This window comes from Pseudonaja textilis, chromosome 2 (genome assembly GCF_049901715.1).
Source record: "Pseudonaja textilis isolate UNSWEBS1 chromosome 2, rPseTex1.2, whole genome shotgun sequence".
NCBI lineage: Eukaryota > Metazoa > Chordata > Lepidosauria > Squamata > Elapidae > Pseudonaja > Pseudonaja textilis.
Window position 1 is genome coordinate 110,170,655 of NC_141991.1, and position 22,176 is coordinate 110,192,830.

Sequence of the window (22,176 nt, forward strand, 5' to 3'; positions counted from 1 at the left end):
TTGTAGTTAAGCTGTTTGCTTTAAGAAAAAAACATGTTTTATTAACAGTTATTGCAATACCACATGCACCGCTGTTAATTTCAACATCTCATGAGCCACGTAAGTATTGAACTATCTTATATAGTTGTGTCTGATACATATAATTTTACAGAATTATAGAATTAAACAGAATTTGAAAAGCCAAAATGTTCATAAATCATTTATAGTTATCCTGAACAGAATATTCTCTTGAGACAAAAAGCTAAAATACATCTGGATTTGGTAACTTAGTGCCTGAATTCACACTGGAATAAACTATAAAACTATTTTGGTTTTTTGAATTAGTGCAATCAATGCATGAACTAACTCAGATGAGTTAACATACAAAGATACAAGTAGATATAAAACAATTATGGTCTATTCACAAAACTTTTTTTTAAATTTAAGTACCAACGAATAATTCTGTTTAGAATACAATATGTAATCCTAGCCAACATGTGCACAATGTGACAAAATGAGCCATCAAGTTTTAAGAACGCATACCACATCATTGGGGCACCTTTGTATATGTAATAAAAAAGATCTCAGGGCTTTAGATTTGGGAGAACATTCTTGAAGAAGGCAATGCCAAATCACTTGTATCTGCAATTTAAAGGGTCACCTCATTTTACTAAGGCAGGAATGAAACAGCATTCAAGGTAATTTTTGCATTAATATGTAGGCCTATTTGTTATATTTGGGATGGCTGGGGGACTCAAGGGTTGATGCCAGACTTGTTAGCTGGAAAAGCTGGCAGCTCACGTTTGAGAGCAGAGCACCATGCAACAAACTGCCAATCTAGTATTTTGAAAGCCTGTAAATGCAAATAAATAGATGCCATTTTGGTGGGAAGGTAATGACCATGGAAATGTCTTCTAACAGCGCTGGCTCAATGACCCTGAAATGGAGATGAGCAAAAAAAAAAAAAAACCAGTTGGCAATGACTAGCGGAATAAAATGATTACCTATTTCTTATTATTTTTTTAACATATGCCATAAATGTAAGACAACACCCCAATCTCACATATTCATCATTATTTTTATGCAAGATAGAAAAGATTGTACTGATATGAAAAAATGCTGATTGTCATAAAAATAGCCAAATAGTTTCTGCTTTTATTGGTTTTGTTAATCGTTTTGGTCTGTACAGCTTTGTTCTGTATATATTTTAAAAAGACATAAATGTATGAGGGGCTGGTTTGGAGAATGCTAATTCTGTTTAGGGCACCCCAGTAGTGGTTAATTCTCTAATATTTTCCTTTTCCTGGAAGGCGAGCCTTTTGAAGACTTTCCCAAGAAGCAGAGAAAAGACGCCTCTAACTTCAGCCTACATTCCTCATCCCAGGCAACTGCGTTACCAAGTATCCTCGACCAGCGGGGGTCTCCAACCTTGGCAACTTTTAAGACTTGTGGACTTCAAGAATTCCTCAATTCTGGAAGTTGAAGTCCACAAGTCTTAAAAGTTGCCAAGGTTGGAGAGCCCTGTACCTCGACCACCCGTCATTTTGCAACCAGCCCAGTTCCCACTCGTACATTTATCTTTATAGGTCTTTTGACATACTACACAAGATTCATCCACGCAGTTCGTATTTCCCACACTCAGCCAATTTCCCTTCCTCTTTTCTCCCCCACCTTTTAAAATTTAAACGATAACTCAAGCAGAAAACGCCTACAGTTATTCTTCTGACCCGGAAGAATAACTTGTTGGTTATTATTCCGGGCGTCTTATAAAACGCGGCCCAGTCAGAATCAAACACGAACCAGACCCCTCCAGTACGCATGCGCAATACAAAACGGGCAGGCTTCCTAAATGCCACGTTCCAAAGGCGAGAGGTGAAATGCAATGGAGGAAGAGGTAGACTCTGTTTAAGCTTCACCAAGCAACCAATCAAAGGCGGATGAACAACGGAACGAGAGCGGCGCTATTATCCAATCGCAGCCAACCAAGAAGTCTGACAAGCCAATCCTAGTAGACGGAACGAAGGAAACTCTCCGAGTTGTTCGGAGGTGGAAGGAAAGATGACGTTGGGTTTCTCAGCGACCAATCAAGAAATGACGGCGGATCCGGGGCTGGACGCCAATTCAATGAGAAGTAACTCGGAGGAGGCCGGAAGTGACCAATAGGCGGTAGCCTTGGCGGGGCCAGGGCGGGTTTATAAGTGGGAGGCGGGGTTCGACCGTTCCCTTTCGCGGTGCTTTCTTGTTGCTTGGTCTCTTTGCCTGAAGATCCCGTCGTCGTCGTCTTCGCTGCTGCCGCCATGAAGCTCCCCCGTTTCTTCGCTCCGGCGCTGTGTTTGCTGTGGCTGGGTCAAGCCTGCCTCGCCGTCGACATCGAGGAAGAGGAAGGCGTGCTGGTGCTGAAGTCCACCAACTTCGACCAAGCGCTGGAGCAATACCCGAATATCCTGGTGGAGTTCTGTGAGTGGAGAAGGGACACGAGTGGGGTCCCCCCGGCAAGCCTTCCGCGGCTTTGAGGCGAAGCCCCCCCCCCCATCCGCCCGCCCTCTCCGGCCTTAGGCCACCCAGCCTCTCCATCCTGAAAGCGGACCCGGCGGCTTTCTGGGGGGCGGGAGGGAGGGAGGGGGAGAGCTTCGCTTCCGACGGTGGAATGTCTCGTCTGCAAACGGGGCTTTGCGCTGATTTGGGGCCTCTTCACTGCCCTAAAGCCGCCGGCGGAGTGCTTTAGCCTGCGAATACCCCGGTGGCTCTGGGTGACTAACGCGCTTTGCAAGCGCAAGAGGAAAAGTTCAGTGGGCAAACCGGAGAGAGGTTGCGAGGCCTGGGCGAAGTACCGTAGATGAGGAAAGTGCAGCGAAAGAGAGAGGGGTGTGCCGCTTAAGGGAAGGCGTGCCCGTGGCAGCTGTGTGTTCCCCGCAGAACCTCTATGTGCTGTTGTTGACTGATAGAATTAAAACAAAAAAACAAAATAAAACCGGAGGTGAAATTCAACCACCTCGGAGAGGTGGTAGGGAAAAATTCTGAATTTCACCCCCGAGTACAACGAAATATACAACAGCAGCAGAATGCCATTTATAAAGATACTTACAAATTCTGGTTTAATCTAGGCAGGTAGCAATTTTTTTTTAAATGCCTGCCTTAGTTGCAAGAAAACTGCTCTTTCTTGCTGCTCGAAGCACACGTCTTAATTTTGTGAGACGTGACTCTTCACATGTGGATGATGTAATTCCTCACTCCTGCTAATTTCCTTCATAAAGTAGTTGCACTTTCTGCTGCTTGCCTTTGAAAGGGGAATAAAGCAGCCTACTTTTTTAACCCCCTCCGTATTAACTAAAGTTCATAGTGTTTAACAAGCTTAGTTTTAGTTTATCAAATATTTGTCAGTCAATGATTTCCGGAATACTTTAATTTTGGCACACAACTTTAGCAGGAATTGCTTAAAATGTGAGAGCTATGGTACCAAGCATTTTATATTAAGGGTCTGTTGTGGCATTCTAAAGTTGCATGATGTACCTCTTTTTGGCACTTGTTTTTAAGGGTAATTTTCCTGTAGGAGCTTTTACTGTGCAAATTCATGGTCCTGGACAAGTTTATGGGCAGTATATAAATTAAAGGTGAAGCTTTTTGAATACAATTCTGATACAATTCTGTCTATTTGAGAATAGTTCTTAAGAAATGTTTTGCAAAGATAGCGCATTCTTAGGAATAGAAGGTATCATTAGAAAGTGTAGAAAATACACCAAAGTCATTTGATGCTGTGTTTTCTAGTATTTCAATTTTCTTTTCCATAGATGCACCATGGTGTGGTCACTGTAAAGCTCTGGCACCTGAATATGTGAAAGCAGCAGCAACGTTGAAAACTGAAAATTCTGAAATCAGATTGGCTAAGGTAGATGCTACAGAAGAATCTGAACTCGCCCAACAATTTGGTGTTCGAGGTTATCCTACTATCAAATTCTTCAAGAATGGAGATAAGTCTGCTCCTAAAGAATACACAGGTGAGAGCACCACGAAGCTGTTAAAGAATTGTAATTTTCCTTAGAGGACTAACAGTGGATAATAGAACCAAAGATTAACTGGGTTATTGTACAGGAGAACAACTAATAAATATTTGTTGCATCAGAAAAACTGTATGGTACTTTAGATTTGAAGGAAAAGGATGCATCTTTTTCCAGGATCATGAGCTTACCCCTGGGGAAAAAGTTGTAGATATTCTGTTTATTCCAAAGTCCATTTTTATTACTGAATCTGAAGGATTACAGTGCTTATAGTTTGAAACTGTTAAAATATTGGCTTTCAGTTTTAATTTTTTCATATCAGACTTTGGTCAGAAAGCCCCATCAAAAGCAAGCTATTGGTAACTTTTATGCCCTTTGTCCTTGCATGTTGAGCTGTCAAGTATTTTGTCCATTAGTCATCTTCTTCACTATAATTAGTACATCTATAATTACTATCTGTTGTAGATTGCTACAGGATACTTATGCAGCTGTTTTGGGCCTCTTGTTATACTTTTGCTATGTAACAACCTAACTTACTATTGTCAAAACTTTTAGTTCTAAAATGTTTTATGTTTGGCTTTGTGTAATTAAAGAAAGCATAGTCCTTTACACTTAGGAAAATTAATAAGTCACTCTGTTGAATGTGATAGTGGCATAGCTTTAAAATGTTATGTATTACACTTAGTATATAGTGCAGTGTGGTCTGCTATTGAATTTGTAATAGGTGTTCTCTAGAAACAGAATTTCAGTCACAGGTTCTCTAAGAAATAGCTATCAAAATATTTGGCCGCTGAAACAAGTACAGATTTTGAATTTTGGTGCTTATAGGCAGCAAATATGGTATTATTTAACAAGACTTACATGTTGCTCCAATATTCAACCAACCCTGACTTGAACAAGATTTAATCATTAGAAACTGCAAACCATATTTAAAATGTCAGCACAGAAATGTTTAAAATACAGGTCACCTGGATGTGACTTATGACCACAATTGAGCCCAAATTTTCTGTTGCTAAGATACATTTGTTAACTGAGTTTTGCCCCATTTTATGACTTTTCTTGTCACTTCAAGTGAACCATTGAAGATGGTTGTTTAGTGAATCTGGCTTCCACATTGACTTTGCTTGTCAGAAGGTCTCAAAAGGTAGTCACATGACCCCAGAACACTCCAACCATTATAACTATGAATCAGTTGCCAAACATTTGAATTTTGATGATGTGACCATGAGGATGCTACAACAGTTGTAAATATGGAAAATGATAAGTCACTTTTTTCAGTGTCATTGTAACTTTGGTCACAAGCAAACTGTTGTAAATTGAGGACTACCTGTAAAGTATTTCTAGGTTGATATTTTCACAGGTATTTCAAGCCTGGTAAATAAATTAATAACTTGTCCCTTTATTAAATCTTGTCTAACATGGTTGTGAATCATTACTGTGGGTGTGATACACAGCACACATTGCAACTGTAGAGGGATGAAAAGGCTGTAGGGAATTTGGTCACCATTTTTCAAAGCTGTTGTAAGAACACTAGGGAGTACAAGACAAAAGTAATGTCATAATTTTAACTATGAACAATAATATGAATTTGTTTTGCCCTTGGGCTTTGTGATTGCTTTTTCAGCTTAGAATTGGAATGGTGTGAATGAATTGAGAGCTTCTGAAATGCAGAAAGACTGGATATAATTGCTGTTCTTTCTGTGAAATGAAGAACAAGGCACTATTTCTTATCTTCTACACCATTGTACACTTTCTTACTATTTGGAGATGCTCCTAGTTATGAAAGCTAACATATTGTTGGCTGTAAGGTCTGACTTGAAAGTATAGTATGAGCAAATTCTCTGAGAAAACTTTATCTTTCCTGTTACTGTAGTAAATAGCATATCACTGTGAGTTGTTTACAAACCACAGTTCCACAAGTTAGTAAGACAAAGCCAATAATATTATTTGGCTTCTAATTTATGAACTTAGCTGTAGATTTATGTGTAAATGCACCTGATTTTGACTGCAGGGTTGCACTAAGAGTGTTGGTCTTACGCATTTTATAGCCATACGTTGGTGGGAAAATCCCTAAAATCTCAGAACCATGACATTTGGAAAGGTCCACTTTAGTTACCATGTCCTCAGTGCAGGAATACAAATCAAAGTATTCCCAGTAGGGGGCTGTCCAGTCTTTGCTTAAACACATCCACTTTTTCCAAGTGGCTTGTTTGCCTGTTAACCCTTAATGATTGTATGTTTTTTTTAGCACTGCAATGGAATCTTCCTCCCTATGGTTAAATCTCAGCTCTGGAATGATGGAGAACATGTTTTAGTTTTCTTTTGTGTTGCATTCTCCATATAGATTCTTGTTTCCTGACGTGTAAGAATAGATTGTTAAGGGAGAATAGACAGAAAATGGTGTAGAAGAATAAGGACATAGTAGTTCCACCCAATTTTGGCTTTACATAAAATGTAAAGTTAAAATTTGACTGTACATAAAATGTGGCCCTTGACCAAGAATGAAGCACTTTGGTGGCCAGAAGCCACATTGGGTGGGGGAGGAGTGAAGGTTGAGCTGACAAGTCTATCACAGACCAGTGTTTGAAGGGAGTATTTCTAGCTCAGGGTTGAACTGTGAGGTCCTGGGTGCTCTCAAGCTCCAAGAGCACTAAGGACCCCAAAGACCAGGGATGGAAGGGTTTTGTTTTGCTTTGTTTTCTGCAAAAATGGGCAGAAATTCCGGCCCAGGCTTGGCACATGGCTTTCACTGTATTCCAGCACTTTAAAAATGATATTTATTTTTTATATCCCATCTTTATTATTTATACAAGTAAGTCAAGGTGGTTAATGTATTTAACACACCTTTTCCCTCCTATTTTGGCCTAAATTTTAAAGGATGTTCCTTGCTAGTTTTCAAATATTTGGTCTTATTAATGAGGAAGAGTATTCCCAATCTCAAGTAGAATGCCCATAACAAACAAGACAACGTAGCGTCAAATGGTAATATCTAGTGGACAGACAACTCTGTGCCTCAACAGCTGGTGTGCAGTTTTCCAGCTTTTTTTAAATGATAAAGATACTACTGTGCTGTTCTTATTGAGTAGGGAAAGTAGATGAAGTATTTTCTTAATAATGCCTCCTAATTCTTAACTTTCTTTTTAAAAAGTAGCATTACACCACTTTAAATGCCTAGACTTTTTCAATAATAAGGATTCTGTCACAACTACAGTAATCGGTTACATTACAGTATCCTAGTATAGAAACTTTAATTGTTTGTGCTTTAGAGCGTTTAGGGTTTGGTTTAAGATAAGTGAAGATTACAGTGAGGATATAGGAGCACACAAGTAGAATTCAGCTTTGTTAGCCTTGGGGGAGTGAAGCTTTATTCTCTATATAGTCTTAAAAGACAGAAGAAAATACGATGCCTGATCAGTAAGTTTTTCTTCTAATCTAGCTGGCAGAGAAGCAAATGACATTCTAAATTGGTTAAAGAAACGCACAGGACCTGCAGCCACTACCCTGGCAGATGTAGCTGCTGTGGAAGAGCTAGTGGAATCCAATGAAGTTGCTGTGATTGGATTCTTTAAGGTATTTTTTTCATTCATAAATTAGGGTGAAGAATTTTTTAAAAGACAGTGGCAGAATTTCTGGGATGGAGGAGGAGAATGACAGTATAACAGAAACACAAACTAATCAGTTGCAGAGCTATTAAGCAGTAAATAGTTTTGAATTTGGCCTTGTTGTCAAATCTGTATATGCAGATATGTGGTTACTTCTGCTTGACTGTTTGCCTGTTTTCTTGTAAACCTGTTTGCCTTAATAGGGAAAAATATGGTGCCTAACTACTACTTTTTTGGCTACTTGTAATTTTGAGATAGCATTTACAGTATACACTAAATCATGATATATACTAATCAAAATAATGATGCAGGTTTTTTTTAATTTTGTTTGTTTTAAATGTAGGATGCAGAATCTGATGTGGCCAAAGAGTTTCTGTTGGCAGCAGAGGCCACTGATGACATTCCTTTCGGGATCACTTCCAAAAGTGATGTATTTGCCAAATACCAGCTCAAAAAAGATGGAGTTGTTCTTTTTAAGAAGGTAAGTGTGGCCTATGAGGAAAATAAATCCTGATTGCTCAGTATATATTAATCTGCCAGCTTTCCATTGCTTTAGAAACAAGCAAAAAATCCTGCCAGTCACAGCACATATTGGGCAAAAATTTGCATAATCTGTTTTGACATTTTTAAAAAAATTCATTCACTATATGCCGCCAAATTCTTCCATTTTGAGCCAAACTGGTTTGAAATTAATAAGGCTCCAGCAAGAGTTTCCTGAAGATGCTTGATTATAATGGCTCTAAAAATCTTTTTGCCATGTCCCGGTGTAATAATTATAGGTTCTTCAGTTACATAGCATTTTATTTCTGTCCTGGATCAGTTGCAAAATAATATTTCCCTCTCAGAATCAGTAGGACCAGTAGAGACCAGGAACCAAAATATTTCCCAATTCATATTTTTATAGTCAACGTAACACATTGTTCAACTCTCTGTAAAATGCTTCACTCTTCAGCCTAGTCCTCTTCCAGTGTGTTGGACTGAAGCTCACAGTGGTGGCCAGTGGTTTTAAACCCTGGGAATTTAAGTGTAACACATCCGGACAACTTCAGGTTGAGGAAAGCCTCCTTACTTGCTTATTCATGCCCATCAAATCTCTTGATTCCTCATTCCTGGTTTTTAAGAGAGTTCATATAATCAAATGGGGGTATGGAAACCTGGACTGTCAGGGGAATAAAAGCAGAAGCCTCCAGCCTTTGAAGGGAAGAACATCCATCCTCCAATAAGGCTGTAATCCTGTTTGCTTCCCTTCCCCTCTCAAGTGCTCGGAAAGGTTATGTGAAAAAAGGTCAACAGTGGATGTTATTCTGCAATAAGAGACTTCCTGGTGTTAAGAGCTGTACATCTGTTCCTTTGTAGCTAACAATAGCCCCGCAGGGGTTCATTGTCTCTGAATAAGCTGCTCTCTGTTTAGAGACTTAATAGTATGCAATTCTGCCTCTTAATGGTTCTGTTCATTGGATACATTTGTCCAATTCAAGCAAGCCCTATAATTTCATCCTCTCTGAAACAGGAGTATGTAACCTCTAAGGTGCTGAGATCTAAAGCATTCAGTTATTACCTTATAAACTTTTTTTAGGAATAATGATGAGGTGGGCGAATCTTTTTCAGAAATATTACATTGAGAATCTGGCTTCTTAATGTGCTCAAGTTTCTCTTTGCTTACTGCTTGAATCCATTTGGGTGGTAAGATAAGAACTCAGAGTTTCTACCCTGGGCATTAAGCATTTTGTGTCATGCTTGCAATGTGAAATGTGCTACCTTGGATTTGTAAATGAGTTAAAGGGACTAGAGCATTTCAATATCTACATGGTCTTTACAATTTTAAAATAATATGCCAGTGAAAAGGGAATTATTGGGCACTTCATGTTTTCTGCATAATTTGGCTGAGCAAAGATCAAGGAAGCACACGCTATTATATATTGCCCTTGTCCTTTCCTCAAGCTTTTGGCAGTTATATTCTACCACCTTCCATTACACATGTGTTTGAAGTGTTATGTAGCTTAGAAATCCCAATGAATACTGAGGCTCTTTGGAAACCGGATATTGCGTGAAGAGTATACTCCTGTATTACTATGACAGATAGGTAGACCTCTCTTGCTTTATTATTTTACTAAGTTCTTGCATGACTATGTATTTTGTCCATTTATTGGATGGAAACTGAATTCTTGCATATTTTTCCAGTTTGATGAAGGTCGTAACAATTTTGATGGGGAAATAACAAAAGAAAACCTGCTGAATTTCATCAAATCAAACCAGTTACCCTTGGTGATTGAATTTACCGAACAGGTAAAGAAATAGATCACAAGTTTTACATGTTCTGAGTGATATGTAATGTTGTTTGTTTGGCCTGTAGCTTGGATCTATGGCAGGACAAATAGTAGTAAATCCCATAGGCTAGAGGGAGGAGGTGGAACAGTCAGGAAAATTAATCTTGGGATTCCGTATAATGTAATTGCCTTCAATAATGCAACTGTTCCTCTTCCAGACTGCACCTAAAATTTTTGGCGGAGAGATTAAGACACACATCCTGTTATTCTTGCCTAAGAGTGTTGAGGAATACCAGAGTAAACTGGATGACTTCAAAACAGCAGCTGAAGATTTCAGAGGAAAGGTAAATAAAAGAAAGTAACTAAATAATTACTTGCTCCTAAGCAAACTTTCGTACAGTTTATTATAGATTCCATGTGGTTATACATCACCAAGAATTTAAATCATAAGACCAAATTGTTGGGGGCAATAGGCTGACTCTGTAAACTGCTTAGAGAGGGTTGTAAAGCACTGTAAAGTGGTATATAAGTCTTAAATCAGGGGTCCCCAAAGTTGGCAACTTTAAGACTTGTGGACTTCAACTCCCAGAATTTTCCATCCAGCATTCTGGGAGTTGAAGTCCATAAGTCTTAAAGTTGCCAACTTTGGAGACCTTAATCTAAGTGCTAACTGCTATTTTAAATAGACTTGCTAGGCCTGACATTGTGTAAGGAAATCATTCCACAGGAATTTTGCCTCTATAGAAAGTCCATTCTGCTTTGTTATACAGTGTTGTAATATCTTAATGATCATCCGGGCATTTTGGCTTGCACGTGTAGCCTGGTATCACTACTTTGCTGCTTTCAGCGTGCAAAGCCATTGGCAAGCTATTCGCAGGGTCTCTTCTCCAAAACAGCTAGAGGCACAGGGTTGCTTATTCCAGGTTTAAGGTTACTAATAATATTTAGAATTGTATATGAAGTGTAAGAGGAGTCAAGAGAGATGGGATAGATCTTGGGGAAATCTTAATTCAGGGTGTTCTTCTGTCCCAAATGCTTTTGTCTAACACATATATTGTCCTGTTTTCTCTCCTTCCCCAAGATCTTGTTCATTTACATCGACAGCGACCATAGTGACAACCAGAGGATCTTGGAGTTCTTTGGTCTCAAAAAGGAGGAATGCCCTGCCATACGCCTTATTACTCTGGAGGAAGAAATGACCAAGTACAAACCAGAATCCAATGATCTGAGTCCAGAGAATATCAGGGACTTCTGCCACAAGTTCTTGGATGGCAAAGTTAAGGTAATTGGTTTTCTTTAATGGGGTTTTTGGAGCAGGTAACCATTTGAGTTGATCCTAGTAGCACATGGAAAGCGAGACCTGTCATATGGCACAAACTCTTAAGTTCACATTGCAGAATAATTTGACATTGCACTATGTGAAGCTTTTGCAAGGAAATCCAAAGGGCAGAGTCAGTGGAGCATGGTCCCCGGGGTGTACATGGGTCCCACAGAGCTAGTAAAGCGAGCTGCACGAATTTGAGAACTGCTTTAGAGTGAGTGGTGCAGATCCAAGAACTACCTTTCTCAGCATGACAGAAGGAATGTGGCCTTGGCCTCACGTTGCCTGAATCTTTAGAAGATGTCTATTTTAATCTGGAAAGGGAAGCCTCTTACCAAGATCTAGCTACTGTTCAATGTTTCTTACACAGCGCATGTTATTCAGGGCTTCCCTTGAATCACCTCCTTTGCTCGGTCTCATTGTCATGCCTTTTTACTTCCATTTTTTCTCCTTTTCTTCATCAATCAAACAGGATTCATGATGATGTTATAGATCTAATTGCTTGAAACAAAATGATAGGAATTGCTAATGGAGCTAAAGGTTTAAGACTTTCTTTTAATCAATAAAGCCCAATTTATGATAGGGAAAGACATCTAAATAAAACATCTTTTGCTTTATGTGCTATTGAGACTTCTGGCAGTCAGCTTCAGCATAGACAAGACAAGATACAGGGATAGTTATTTGGTTAAAATGTATCTTTGGAATATAAGGCAAAAATAAAAATATTTTCTATATATATTAAATTTGTGTAGGTACTGGAGATAAAGATATACCTAGAGTTAGGCAGTTATAATTGAAGTTTAAGATCAAGCAACTCATGGAATAGTCACTTTAAAAACCATTTTTACATCTGTGCTATGCACTTTTTATGTTTTATAACTTCAGCGTATTGATTGGGCAGTAACGGTTTAATGTACATAGACCTACTCTATGCAACCTTCATGCAAGAACTCAGATATGTTTGGGTCATGGGATGGGGGTGTGACCTTGAAGGAGCAAATCTATATTAACCTGCCTTTTTATAGTCTGGATTGTCAGTTGCTTTGCACTTTGGAGCGGTGGGTGTGGGGATTTCCTATTGACACATTCCATGCAGTAGCTCTCATGTTGTTGCTTTTGTGTGTGTATTTCAGCCCCACTTGATGAGCCAAGAGATTTCTGATGAGTGGGACAAGCAGCCTGTCAAAGTTCTGGTTGGAAAGAACTTTGAAGAGGTGGCTTTTGATGAAAATAAGAATGTCTTTGTGGAATTCTGTAAGTATTTTACTGATAGTAATGTGAACACATACATGTTTACATTGTTTGAAATTATATATGATTAATGAGAGGAAAGTTTCTCAGCAGCCAAATTAAAAAAGAGAGGGGAAGAGAGTTGTGGATACTGAACAGCTGTTAAAATAATTTATCTTTTGGTTCGCAGATGCTCCCTGGTGTGGCCACTGCAAACAGTTAGCTCCTATTTGGGATAAACTTGGAGAAACTTACAAGGACCATGAAAACATCATTATTGCTAAGATGGACTCCACAGCGAATGAAGTTGACATTGTGAAGGTCCACAGTTTCCCTACCCTCAAGTATTTTCCTGCTGGCCCTGATAGAACGGTGAGTGCAATTGTACATTGAAACTTGACGGGGGGGAAAATGGTTCCCCAGCCTGCTTTGGGGTATGCTTGGGTGCATGTGTACCTTAATGTTTAGGAAAAAATAGTTTATAATAGAGGACAGTGCTCTATTTTTTCCTTGCAGCATTCCTGGGAATCTAGTGGCTGGCTCTTCTTTGATTCATATGGGTGAAGGTGAATTTTCTAACCTCCCTTCTTATTTTTTTATTTTTGGGCTGTTCAGAAGTGAATCCTTCATCCACCAAGGCCCTAGATTTGTCTCTGGGTAATAATTCTTATAACTTTGTTTTCTAGGTTGTAGATTACAATGGAGAGAGGACATTGGAAGGTTTTAAGAAATTCTTAGAAAGTGGTGGAAAAGATGGTGGTGTAGATGAGAACGTAAGTATTTTAGGATTACGGTATTCTGCTCTGATATATATTCAGCTCCTGGACACAAGTCAGATCTCTGAGGAAATGGCAGTGCTATCCTGTAAATCTAGTTAGGGCTTACTGTGGCAGCAGAGAATGTTTGTGCCATAGCAACCTGGAAACAAAACATAGCTGGTAATATCCAGAATGAGCTGGGACGGCAATAAGGGTGTCCAGAATACCTGCACTTCCATGTAGACGGAGGCAATGTAAAATGCAGGAGCCTATAAAAACATTTCCATGTTCAAAAAAATGCTGAAAAAACATTGTTTGCATTCCCCTCAGCCTTGGCCCAACAGCCCATAGTTGTCATGAGATTGAATCTTCAGAGGGCAGACAAAAGCCCATCAGCAGGTGTGGACATCCTCTTTCAATCACAGAGTTATTGCTTTTAGCATGCATAACCACTCTCTGCTTCATTGACAGAGATGCTGCTAGTTCTGCTACTATACTCTTGAGCTTTATTTAAAGGGTTTTAACATGAAAGGACAAAATTGGAAATTCTGTGGATTTTCCAGTTATTTTGGCTAGTGAGAATCTAGCAACTCGCCCATGGCATATTATATCTGACAGTCCTATAGAATTCCTGTACATAGTAGGTTCTATAGTGGTGACTTCAAGTTGCTTATTAGGGCTGGGGATGTAGGTATCTGTAGGTATTGTTGATGGCAGGCATTAGAGCCTCTTTACCATTCTTATGTGTGTATGGAAACTCCTGATTTGGTGTGTTATCCGCTGTTTTGAATTCTTTACACCAGTAGCCCCCAACCTTTTGGGAACCAGGGACCAGTTCTGTGGAGAGAAGCTTTTCCGTGGATCGGAGTTTCACGTGCTGCCTGCATCCTGTGGATAGAGCTTCGCTTGTTTGCATGGCCCGATTTCTGGCATGCTGCAGCCCAGTGCCAGTCCACAGATGGGTTGGGGAGGGGAAATACTCAGTTCAACTCTTTTTTGATTGCTGTATGATTTGGAGGCACTGTTCCCGTATAGTACGTAGCTAAGTTGAAACAAAATACTGCCTCCATGTTTCATTTCAGTTTAGCTTGCTTTTTTTTCTTGGTTATAAGTGCTTTATTAAAAAAAAATAGTAATAATAATAATGGATAGTGACTGTCCTACATACAAAATCAGTTATAAGTTACACAGAATTATTTATCATTCCTATTTCTTGGCTTTTCTCAAAATAGTTACCCTAATTTCCAGTGAGCAACAGTTAAATGGCTTAGCGATCTAAGGAATGGTAAATAGATAGCACCATTTCATGTATTTGGTGTTTGATTACAGAGGATTTAGAGAAAGGGATGAGGGTGGACCATAGAGTGTAGAAAGTGTCATTCAACTTTTCCATTTTAGCTTATTCTCCAGGAAACAGAGGAAAGTCTTTTCTGAAGATCAGCTGGCATAGTTGAAGGAGAACCACTAAACTAGTTAAAAATCAGACTTTTTATTTTAGATCATCATCCCGCCTGTAGTGTTCCTTTCAACTAACCCAGTTTCCATGCTAGCCTTGGCTGATCTAAGATATGCAAACATTTCCTTCCTTCCCAAGACTGATGCCTAATTCAGGTTCTTTGCATCACCTCAGTCCTACAAGAAACTCAGGTGATCATACCTGGTGGCTTTAGGAGGTGGTAACAGTGGCAAAGAGCTTTGGGTTGCATCACTGAAGCAATATACCTTAAGAGTAAGTTTAACTTACTCTTAACTGATCCAATGAATTTTTTAAAAAATATAAATTATAATTTTATAAAATAAGTTTTATTTAATTTGATAGATGCTATTTCTGAAGGCATAAAATTCCTGACCTTTGTTTTACAAGACCTACTTCAAAACAGGATTAACCAAAAAAGAAAAGTTAGTAATTGGAAGTGTTATTGGGTTATTAGGTCCAAGATGGTGATGACCAGTGGTTTAGAAAAGATCAAATAGTATTGACTACCAGTTTTTTCCTGAATGGTTTGATTAAACAAAGGATTGGATAGGATCAAAATTAGAAACAATTTTGCATGTAAAAAGACCATGATATCTGCTCCATTCTGGTAGAGAATCAATCTTGTGATTCAGGTATATGCAATGGAACTCTTCTTTAAACATGTGAACGTTTGTTCCTTTTTTCTGAGTTAACATTTTGTACCAGATTCTACTTGGTGACAGGTACTCCTCATTTCGTTCTGCCCCATTTATTGACTTAGCAGTTAGAATTGAGATGAAGAAATAACTTTATGACCAATCTTTGCATTTCAGACCTTCAGGGTCTGTAAACCAAATGAAAGCTGAAGTAAGATAAGGAGTCATGGTTCTCTTTGAGAAAACCCATAAGAAATAGAGTGTTATAATCAATATGATCCTTTGAACCCATCCTGTGAACAAGGTTTTGTTCGTGTGTGTATATGTGTGTGTGTGTGTGTGTGCGCGCGCACGCGCGCATCTTCAAGTCAGTGTTGACTTCTGGTGACTGCCTGGACAAGTCCTTGTAGTTTTCTTGGTAAGATTTCAGAAGTGACTTGCCATTGCCTGCTTCCTAGGGCTGAGAGAAAGCGTCTGGCCTAAGGTTGCCCAGCTGGCTTCATGCCTGAGGTGGGAATGTAACTCACACACTTCCTGCTTCTAGCCTAGTGCCTTAAGCATCATACTAGACCGGCTCTTTTTCTATTATCCAGAAATTTTAATTATTGATTATTATATAAAAGATGTTTATTATTTTTGAATAGTGTGGCTTTATTGACTGGGTCAGATGTTTTGATCTAGTTTTTACTTTCCTTACTATAACTGGTGGGTCATATGTCAGCTTTGGAAGCTATATTAGCACCAGAAGCTTCCAGGCTGCCACATTCTTGAGCTTAGGAATTTGGGAGGGGGCATTTTATGGAGCGCATGTAGTTAGATATAATAGCATTCTTCTTTAGAGTCAAGGTCATGTTATTTCTGCACCTGGATGAGAGTGGTAGAAGGGATATCTCAAGTTGGTACGGATGGTGATTAGGGCATGTGATGGAATGATGGGTGCGGGGGATAGATTTGTAATTTTTAATTATTGGAGGAAAACCTGGAACTTTCAGATTCAGGTTTTCCCAGATGTGCCAGTATGACAGCTCAAATAAAATGGAACTTTGAGAAAATGCCTGTATCAGAGTTTTTCTACTGGAGTTTGTTTTTCTGGAATGCTGACATCACATTCTTGAGTTTAGATGCAATAACCAACCTTATTTTTCCTGCCTATAATACCTGTTTGGAGATCCTCTGTTTATTGATAAAACCTTACATAACTTCTGGAGGATGACCATTTAGTTATGTTTGATATCTGAACTGTGATGTCAGGTATTTTGAAATTGGGAAATTATGATAAAAATTATTACCCCTTTGTTATTTTTATTCATTAAAACGATTGTAACTTTACAGAAGATGTGGGGAACCTAACTGTACCCCATTGCCTTGAAATCCTTTCTATCTGTGGTATTGAAATGCTTGTGGACAATGTGCTTTTGGCATTTTGTTACCCATTGTTTGGTTTTATGTGGCTTCTTGGAATGCATGGGATTTTCCTGGTCTTGCATGTTTTAGCAGAAGATCTATTGAGTTAGTTACATTTCGAGCATAATGGCAGATCCTGAATTACCATACTGGTAAGGACTATAGCAACTGCTCTCACAATATTCTAGCTCTGTATTGTCTAGAGAATCAAACTAGAGACACAAGCATCTCCAATTGACCACTCCTTTCTTAATTGAAACAGGATCTGGAAGATCTAGAGGATGCAGAAGAGGAGCCAGATGTTGAAGAGGAAGAAGAACCTGCACCTAAAAAAGATGAACTGTAAACAGAAGTCCAATCTGCATATCCCCAGACACTGTGCTGTGGCTGCCAACTCAAGCAAGTCAGCAAACCAACTCTAAACAGAAGACTGAAACTGGTTGGGAGTCCAGGGAAATTAACCCATTCCTCTAACCTGTCAAACAAATCTAGTTTTATTCTATGATGAAGAAGGATCTGACTAGTTGGCAAACTGCTGGGTCTTTTTTCTTGTCTTTTTTCTCTTCTTTCATTTGCAAACTGTGATGTACATTTCCTTAGAGTATTGCGGCCTGGGTAGAAGCACATTGAAATGATAATATGTCCTATTGCCTAACTAACTTGGGAATTTCATGAGTAAGGCATCCTTAAACATTAATAACACTTTGTCTAAATGACATATGCTGCTGTTGACCCAGCAGGCTCTTGGATATTGTCCCAGCTTTTTTTCCTTATGCTTTTATTGTTGTTGTTTTTTTCTTACCCCGGACCATTCCAGTGTGGAGGAAATCACTAGGCTGACCAAGGGAATAAGTGGGGTATAGTAGGTCCTCTTAACTATTTGCATAGTCTCATGTCCTCTTTATATACTGTACAATTTCTGTCATCCAAAGATCTGGAAGGGTAGGAAACCATTGCTGAGGAATGAGAGTCCAATTGCCTCCTTACCTAAAGCGAAATCAAACTTGAGTTGCTATCTCACCTGCAATGAAACAAAAGCCTTGCTATCTACACGTTATTTTGCAAATGGGTTTTCTGGGAACTGTTGGGAAATAACTTCTCTGAATCTAACAAAAAGGACACTTGATAACTAAGGAGTTTTGTGGGGATACTTGAGAGCCATGGAAAGTCTGTATTACAAAGAGGATGATGTGTTTCAGTGGAATTCATTTTAAGCATCCATGATGCTCAGAGGAATGGAACTCATTGGCCAAATAAAAGTTAATTTTAATACTCTTCTGACTCTTGCTGTTTTCTTTAAATTTGGAGGTTAGTTTAAGAAGGATTATAAATGAGGCAGACTGGAAAGGTGAATTAAGGAATTTTTGCTAATATTTGTTTGCATATTCATCCAGACAAAAATGTTAACCAGTCCTAGATTATATGGAGTATATAAAAAGCATTTCTATAAAGGAAATCTATGTGCAAATATTCAAATTCTACAAAATATATTCAAAAGATTTTTTTTTAAAACGCTTGTTATTCAAAGAGGATGGATGTGGTATCTGAATCAAACTCTAGTAAAGAGTCTGCTTGGAAAAAATACAAAAAGAGCAATACATTACACAACTGTGTCTTTGACAGCTGGAACCCATGCTAATTGCTCTAGGCCAGGCCTGTCAAACTGACAGCCCATGGGTTGGATACGGCCCTGGAGGCCATGCCCACTTGGGTTCTGCAAAGGCAAAAGCCATTGATACATCATGATCCGGCCCACAATGTGATCAAGTTTGACACTCCTGCTGCTCTAGGCCATCACTCCACCAAATTCTGTTTTCTGATAGCGTCTTAGGACTGTAATTGCCCAGGTTAAAATTAAGCTAGATGCAGCGTTTCAACTAATACATAAAAATATAGAATCAAAGAGACCAATTCTGATTTTCCATCCAATTTACTGTATATACTATAATTCTGTAATTATGCTTAGTCTGTCATATTAATGAAAGTAGTATGCTGGCCTTTACTATGCTATTCTTGCTGCTGCATTGTTGCATCAGTGCCCTCAGTCTTTTTAAGGTGAAAGAAAGGATAATTGGGCTGAATCAAACTGAATCTTATTTTAACTATATCACATCTTAGGACGCTCAAGTAAAAAAAAGCACTAAAAATACCAACAGACAAAAGAGAGCATGGTTTTTATGGAAGATTGATTTATAAGGAGTATAGGGTCTGAGGAATGAACCTAGTATATGGTATGTACTACAAATTCTCGTCATGACCAGTATTTTGAATTGCATACAGGACAGGAATGTTCTGGTGTATTAGCTCTCTTGAGAGCTGAACATTTCTGTTTTAATGCTTTGTGAAGGAGCATAAATATCTTCAGCTGGGGGAAATATTCTCACTTCTGATATTACATCAGATATTGCACTTCAGTCATTTTGCTTGTTGCATACAGCATTGAGAATCGGGAAATTTAATTGCATTGGTGGGTTATTTCATATAGCTTACCTGTTGGTGTAATGATTATGATAAACCAGGACTAGCAAGACCTGAGTTCCTATTTTTCTTTTCTTTAGGTCATTGTAATTGTAGATAACTCACACTACTTCAAAAGCTGAAAGGAAAGGAAATTGCGGTGTGGGAGGGATTTATCATCTTCACACTTAGAAGCTACTGGGGGAAAAAGTATAAGGAAGACATGCATTTACTCCACCCCTGTTGCATGTGCCAATTCCTAGGTCTAAAAGGGACAATAAAGTCAACCAGTGAGAAGGCTGGTTGACTTTATTGTTCAGAAAATGTTTTTTTCCTTTAAATCAGTGCCTCTGAATGGGATGGCTGGATTAAAAAAACAGCAATAGAACAGCTTTTTATTCAGTAAAGTTGGGAAAGTATTTTTAGTAAAGTACTTGGAAGTCAATACAAGCCGAACTGAGCAACTGCAAAATTATGAGCTGGAAGAAAATGTATCCAGTATTAGATTTTAGATTTATAAAAGCATGCAATATCTTTTAAAATATGTAGATCTACTCAGTTGGTATTCCTCAGCTCCAGGACTTTGCTGTATTTAGTGGCATGTACCGGTAGTGGTTTGAAGGAGTCCATCAAATTACACCAAGAGCAAATAGCCTTAAGGATCATTCTGTATCCTCTGACTTTCATGTATTCATAGTATTCACTTGAAAAAATACTTCTAAAATGATTTGCTTTTATTCCTTAGATTTGAAATTGATCGTTCTTAATGGTAGGGGAAAAAAATAATCCCCTCTGTTCATATTTGAAATAGGAGCTTCTAGAATGCTTGGCTTGAATCTAGCATATATAGATTTTTCTTGAATAGAATTTTGAACTTCAGTGTATTTGGTAACTTTTTCAGTTGGCTGCTACCTGTATTTTTGTCTGTGTTTTCTGAATCAGGAGTAGATTGTTTAGTCCTGTACATTATCTCAGTATATTTATTTCAAAATTTAGACACAATTTTAGCTTTATTCTAAGTATCACTCAAAGGACAACTCTGTGTATGTCAGAGAGATAAATCCTTGCCATCCCAAAGTGCAGAGCTATTATGTTCAGGATCATCAAAGTACAAATTGTTTCTAAAGGTCATCAAGCTTTGAATTCCTTCTAATTCAAAGAAACGTCCAGAGAAGTATGCAATGTGCAACTATTACCTGCTTTATGGATGAGGTCCTGGACTGTTGGCCACCTCAATTGAACAGTATTTTTGTAAGCAACTATGTCATTCTATCATATGATGAGAGTGAACATGCCTCATTACTTGTAGCCGAGGAAAACAAGCTGCTGCTTGTTTTTGAAGAGTAGGAGAGCTTGCTGACGATTTTTTTTTTTTTTTTTTTTCAGTTGTGGCAGACAAAGAGGATGTCAGGCAATTTCTGAAGCGTTTTTTGTTGCTTAGCTTATTTTAAATAGCATTTCACCATCAAAACTATTCTATGCTGTTTTGGTGTTTACATGCCATGTCACGTAATCTGGAATCATGGAATTCCCTGCAATCATGGAACCTTTGTAACTTTTTATGTGGATCTACACCAGGGGACCCCAAACTTGGCAATTTTAAGACTTGTGGATTTCAACTCCCAGAATTCTCCAGCCAGCTATGCTATGCTGGCTGGAGAATTTAAAGTTGCGAAGTTTGAAGACCTCTGATCTACACTGTGACTTTCTTGCTTATATAAATATGTCAGGTGGAAAGATTCCTGGTGGTTGCATAGCTGTTTAAGTTCATTTTCTTTCTACTAAGATTTACAAGAGTAATTTTTCCTGGTGTTTGGATGTAAGGGCCAGACCCAGATAATACTTAATGTTCAGGGTTATCTTTTCATACCAACAGCTGGACAATCTGTGACTCTTGGTTTTTTGGTAGTGTGGTGGGCCCTGAGAGGAAGTCTTTGAGAAAGAACTTAGAGTAGGGTGGGGAACATACTGCCATCCTTATATTGCTGAACTGTAACTAAGCAACTTGTTTAATTGGATGTGATGGTTGGGGCTGAGGAGAGCTATACTTCAGTAGTAATTGCAGCAGGAGTAAGTTTTGGTCTTCCTTTCCATTGCTTGATTCACCCACAGGTGAGGGTTGATTCACCCACAGGTGAGGTTTACCTTTTGCTAAAAACCACTCCACTTCCTGCCTTGCATATTGTTGGTTCCCAGATTTTTACCTGTAATGTCCCTAGCCTCCAGTTGTTTGAGAACTCATTTGAATAGTCAATATCAGTGCAAGCATCTTTCTTGTGTCAGGATGGGAAGGCAATAGTCTGCGGCCCAGCAACACTTTCTAATTTTAATGGTTTAATTTTAGTGGTAGTGCTATCAAAACTTAGAACAGATGCCATATTTCTTGTTTCAAACAGAGAATGCCTTCATCCTGCACAACTCCGATTAATTCACAGCTGAAAGCATCAGAACCTCTTGTTGCTCCACTTGCTGTACTACACTATGGGGCCTGCTGAGATACCCCCATGAAAAGCTGATGACAAGTTTTCCTTTTACAAAGGTAGCTTGGCTTCCTGTTTTTTTCAAGAGAAGAATGAGAGCTAATGTGCATCTCATCAAGTATCTCTGCTGGAGGTGGTAGGATTCATTTTTTTTACTACCAGTTCTGTGGGCGTGGCTTGGTGGGCGTGGCAGGGGAAGGATACTGTAAAATATCCAGTCAGAGGTGGTATTTGCCAGTTCTCTGAACTACTCAAAATTTCCGCTACTGGTTCTCCAGAACTGGTCAGAACCTGCTGAATACCACCTGAGGGATGATGAGTTGCAGGTGGTATTCAACAGTTAAAAGTAAGGAGGTCGTAGGAATTGTAAAATTATTCCACATTGGTTATTTCTAGATTTAACAGTCTGCTATGAAAACGTTAACAAAGACTCCGGGAGTTAAATATGATTTGATGCCTACAGAGGTTCAGTTGTGTCCTGTAAAAAGAAGTTAAATGAATAGCACTGTTATTCAATTTTAAAATTAGATAGGCAGATTGGAACTTTCAGTGGAAAATATAACTAAAAATA

General features: G+C 38.7%; 1 protein-coding gene across 1 annotated transcript; it reads left to right on the forward strand.

Annotated features, from left to right (window-relative positions):
- Window positions 1-2,202: 2,202 nt before the first annotated feature.
- Window positions 2,203-17,943, forward strand: P4HB (prolyl 4-hydroxylase subunit beta). The gene is made up of 11 exons (XM_026701844.2): window positions 2,203-2,436; window positions 3,768-3,974; window positions 7,411-7,544; window positions 7,920-8,057; window positions 9,758-9,862; window positions 10,062-10,187; window positions 10,925-11,125; window positions 12,298-12,418; window positions 12,585-12,766; window positions 13,081-13,167; window positions 16,931-17,943. The coding sequence occupies exons 1-11, from the start codon at window positions 2,277-2,279 to the stop codon at window positions 17,012-17,014; spliced, it is 1,545 nt and encodes a 514-aa protein (XP_026557629.1). The 5' UTR covers window positions 2,203-2,276; the 3' UTR covers window positions 17,015-17,943.
- Window positions 17,944-22,176: the final 4,233 nt, after the last annotated feature.

Coding starts and splice junctions, on each gene's coding strand:
- P4HB (XM_026701844.2), top strand. CDS start 2,277: ATGAAGCTCCCCCGTTTCTTCGCTCCGGCGCTGTGTTTGCTGTGGCTG. Junction 9,863..10,061: donor TGATTGAATTTACCGAACAG/GTAAAGAAATAG, acceptor TTCCTCTTCCAG/ACTGCACCTAAAATTTTTGG. Junction 12,419..12,584: donor GAATGTCTTTGTGGAATTCT/GTAAGTATTTTA, acceptor TTTGGTTCGCAG/ATGCTCCCTGGTGTGGCCAC.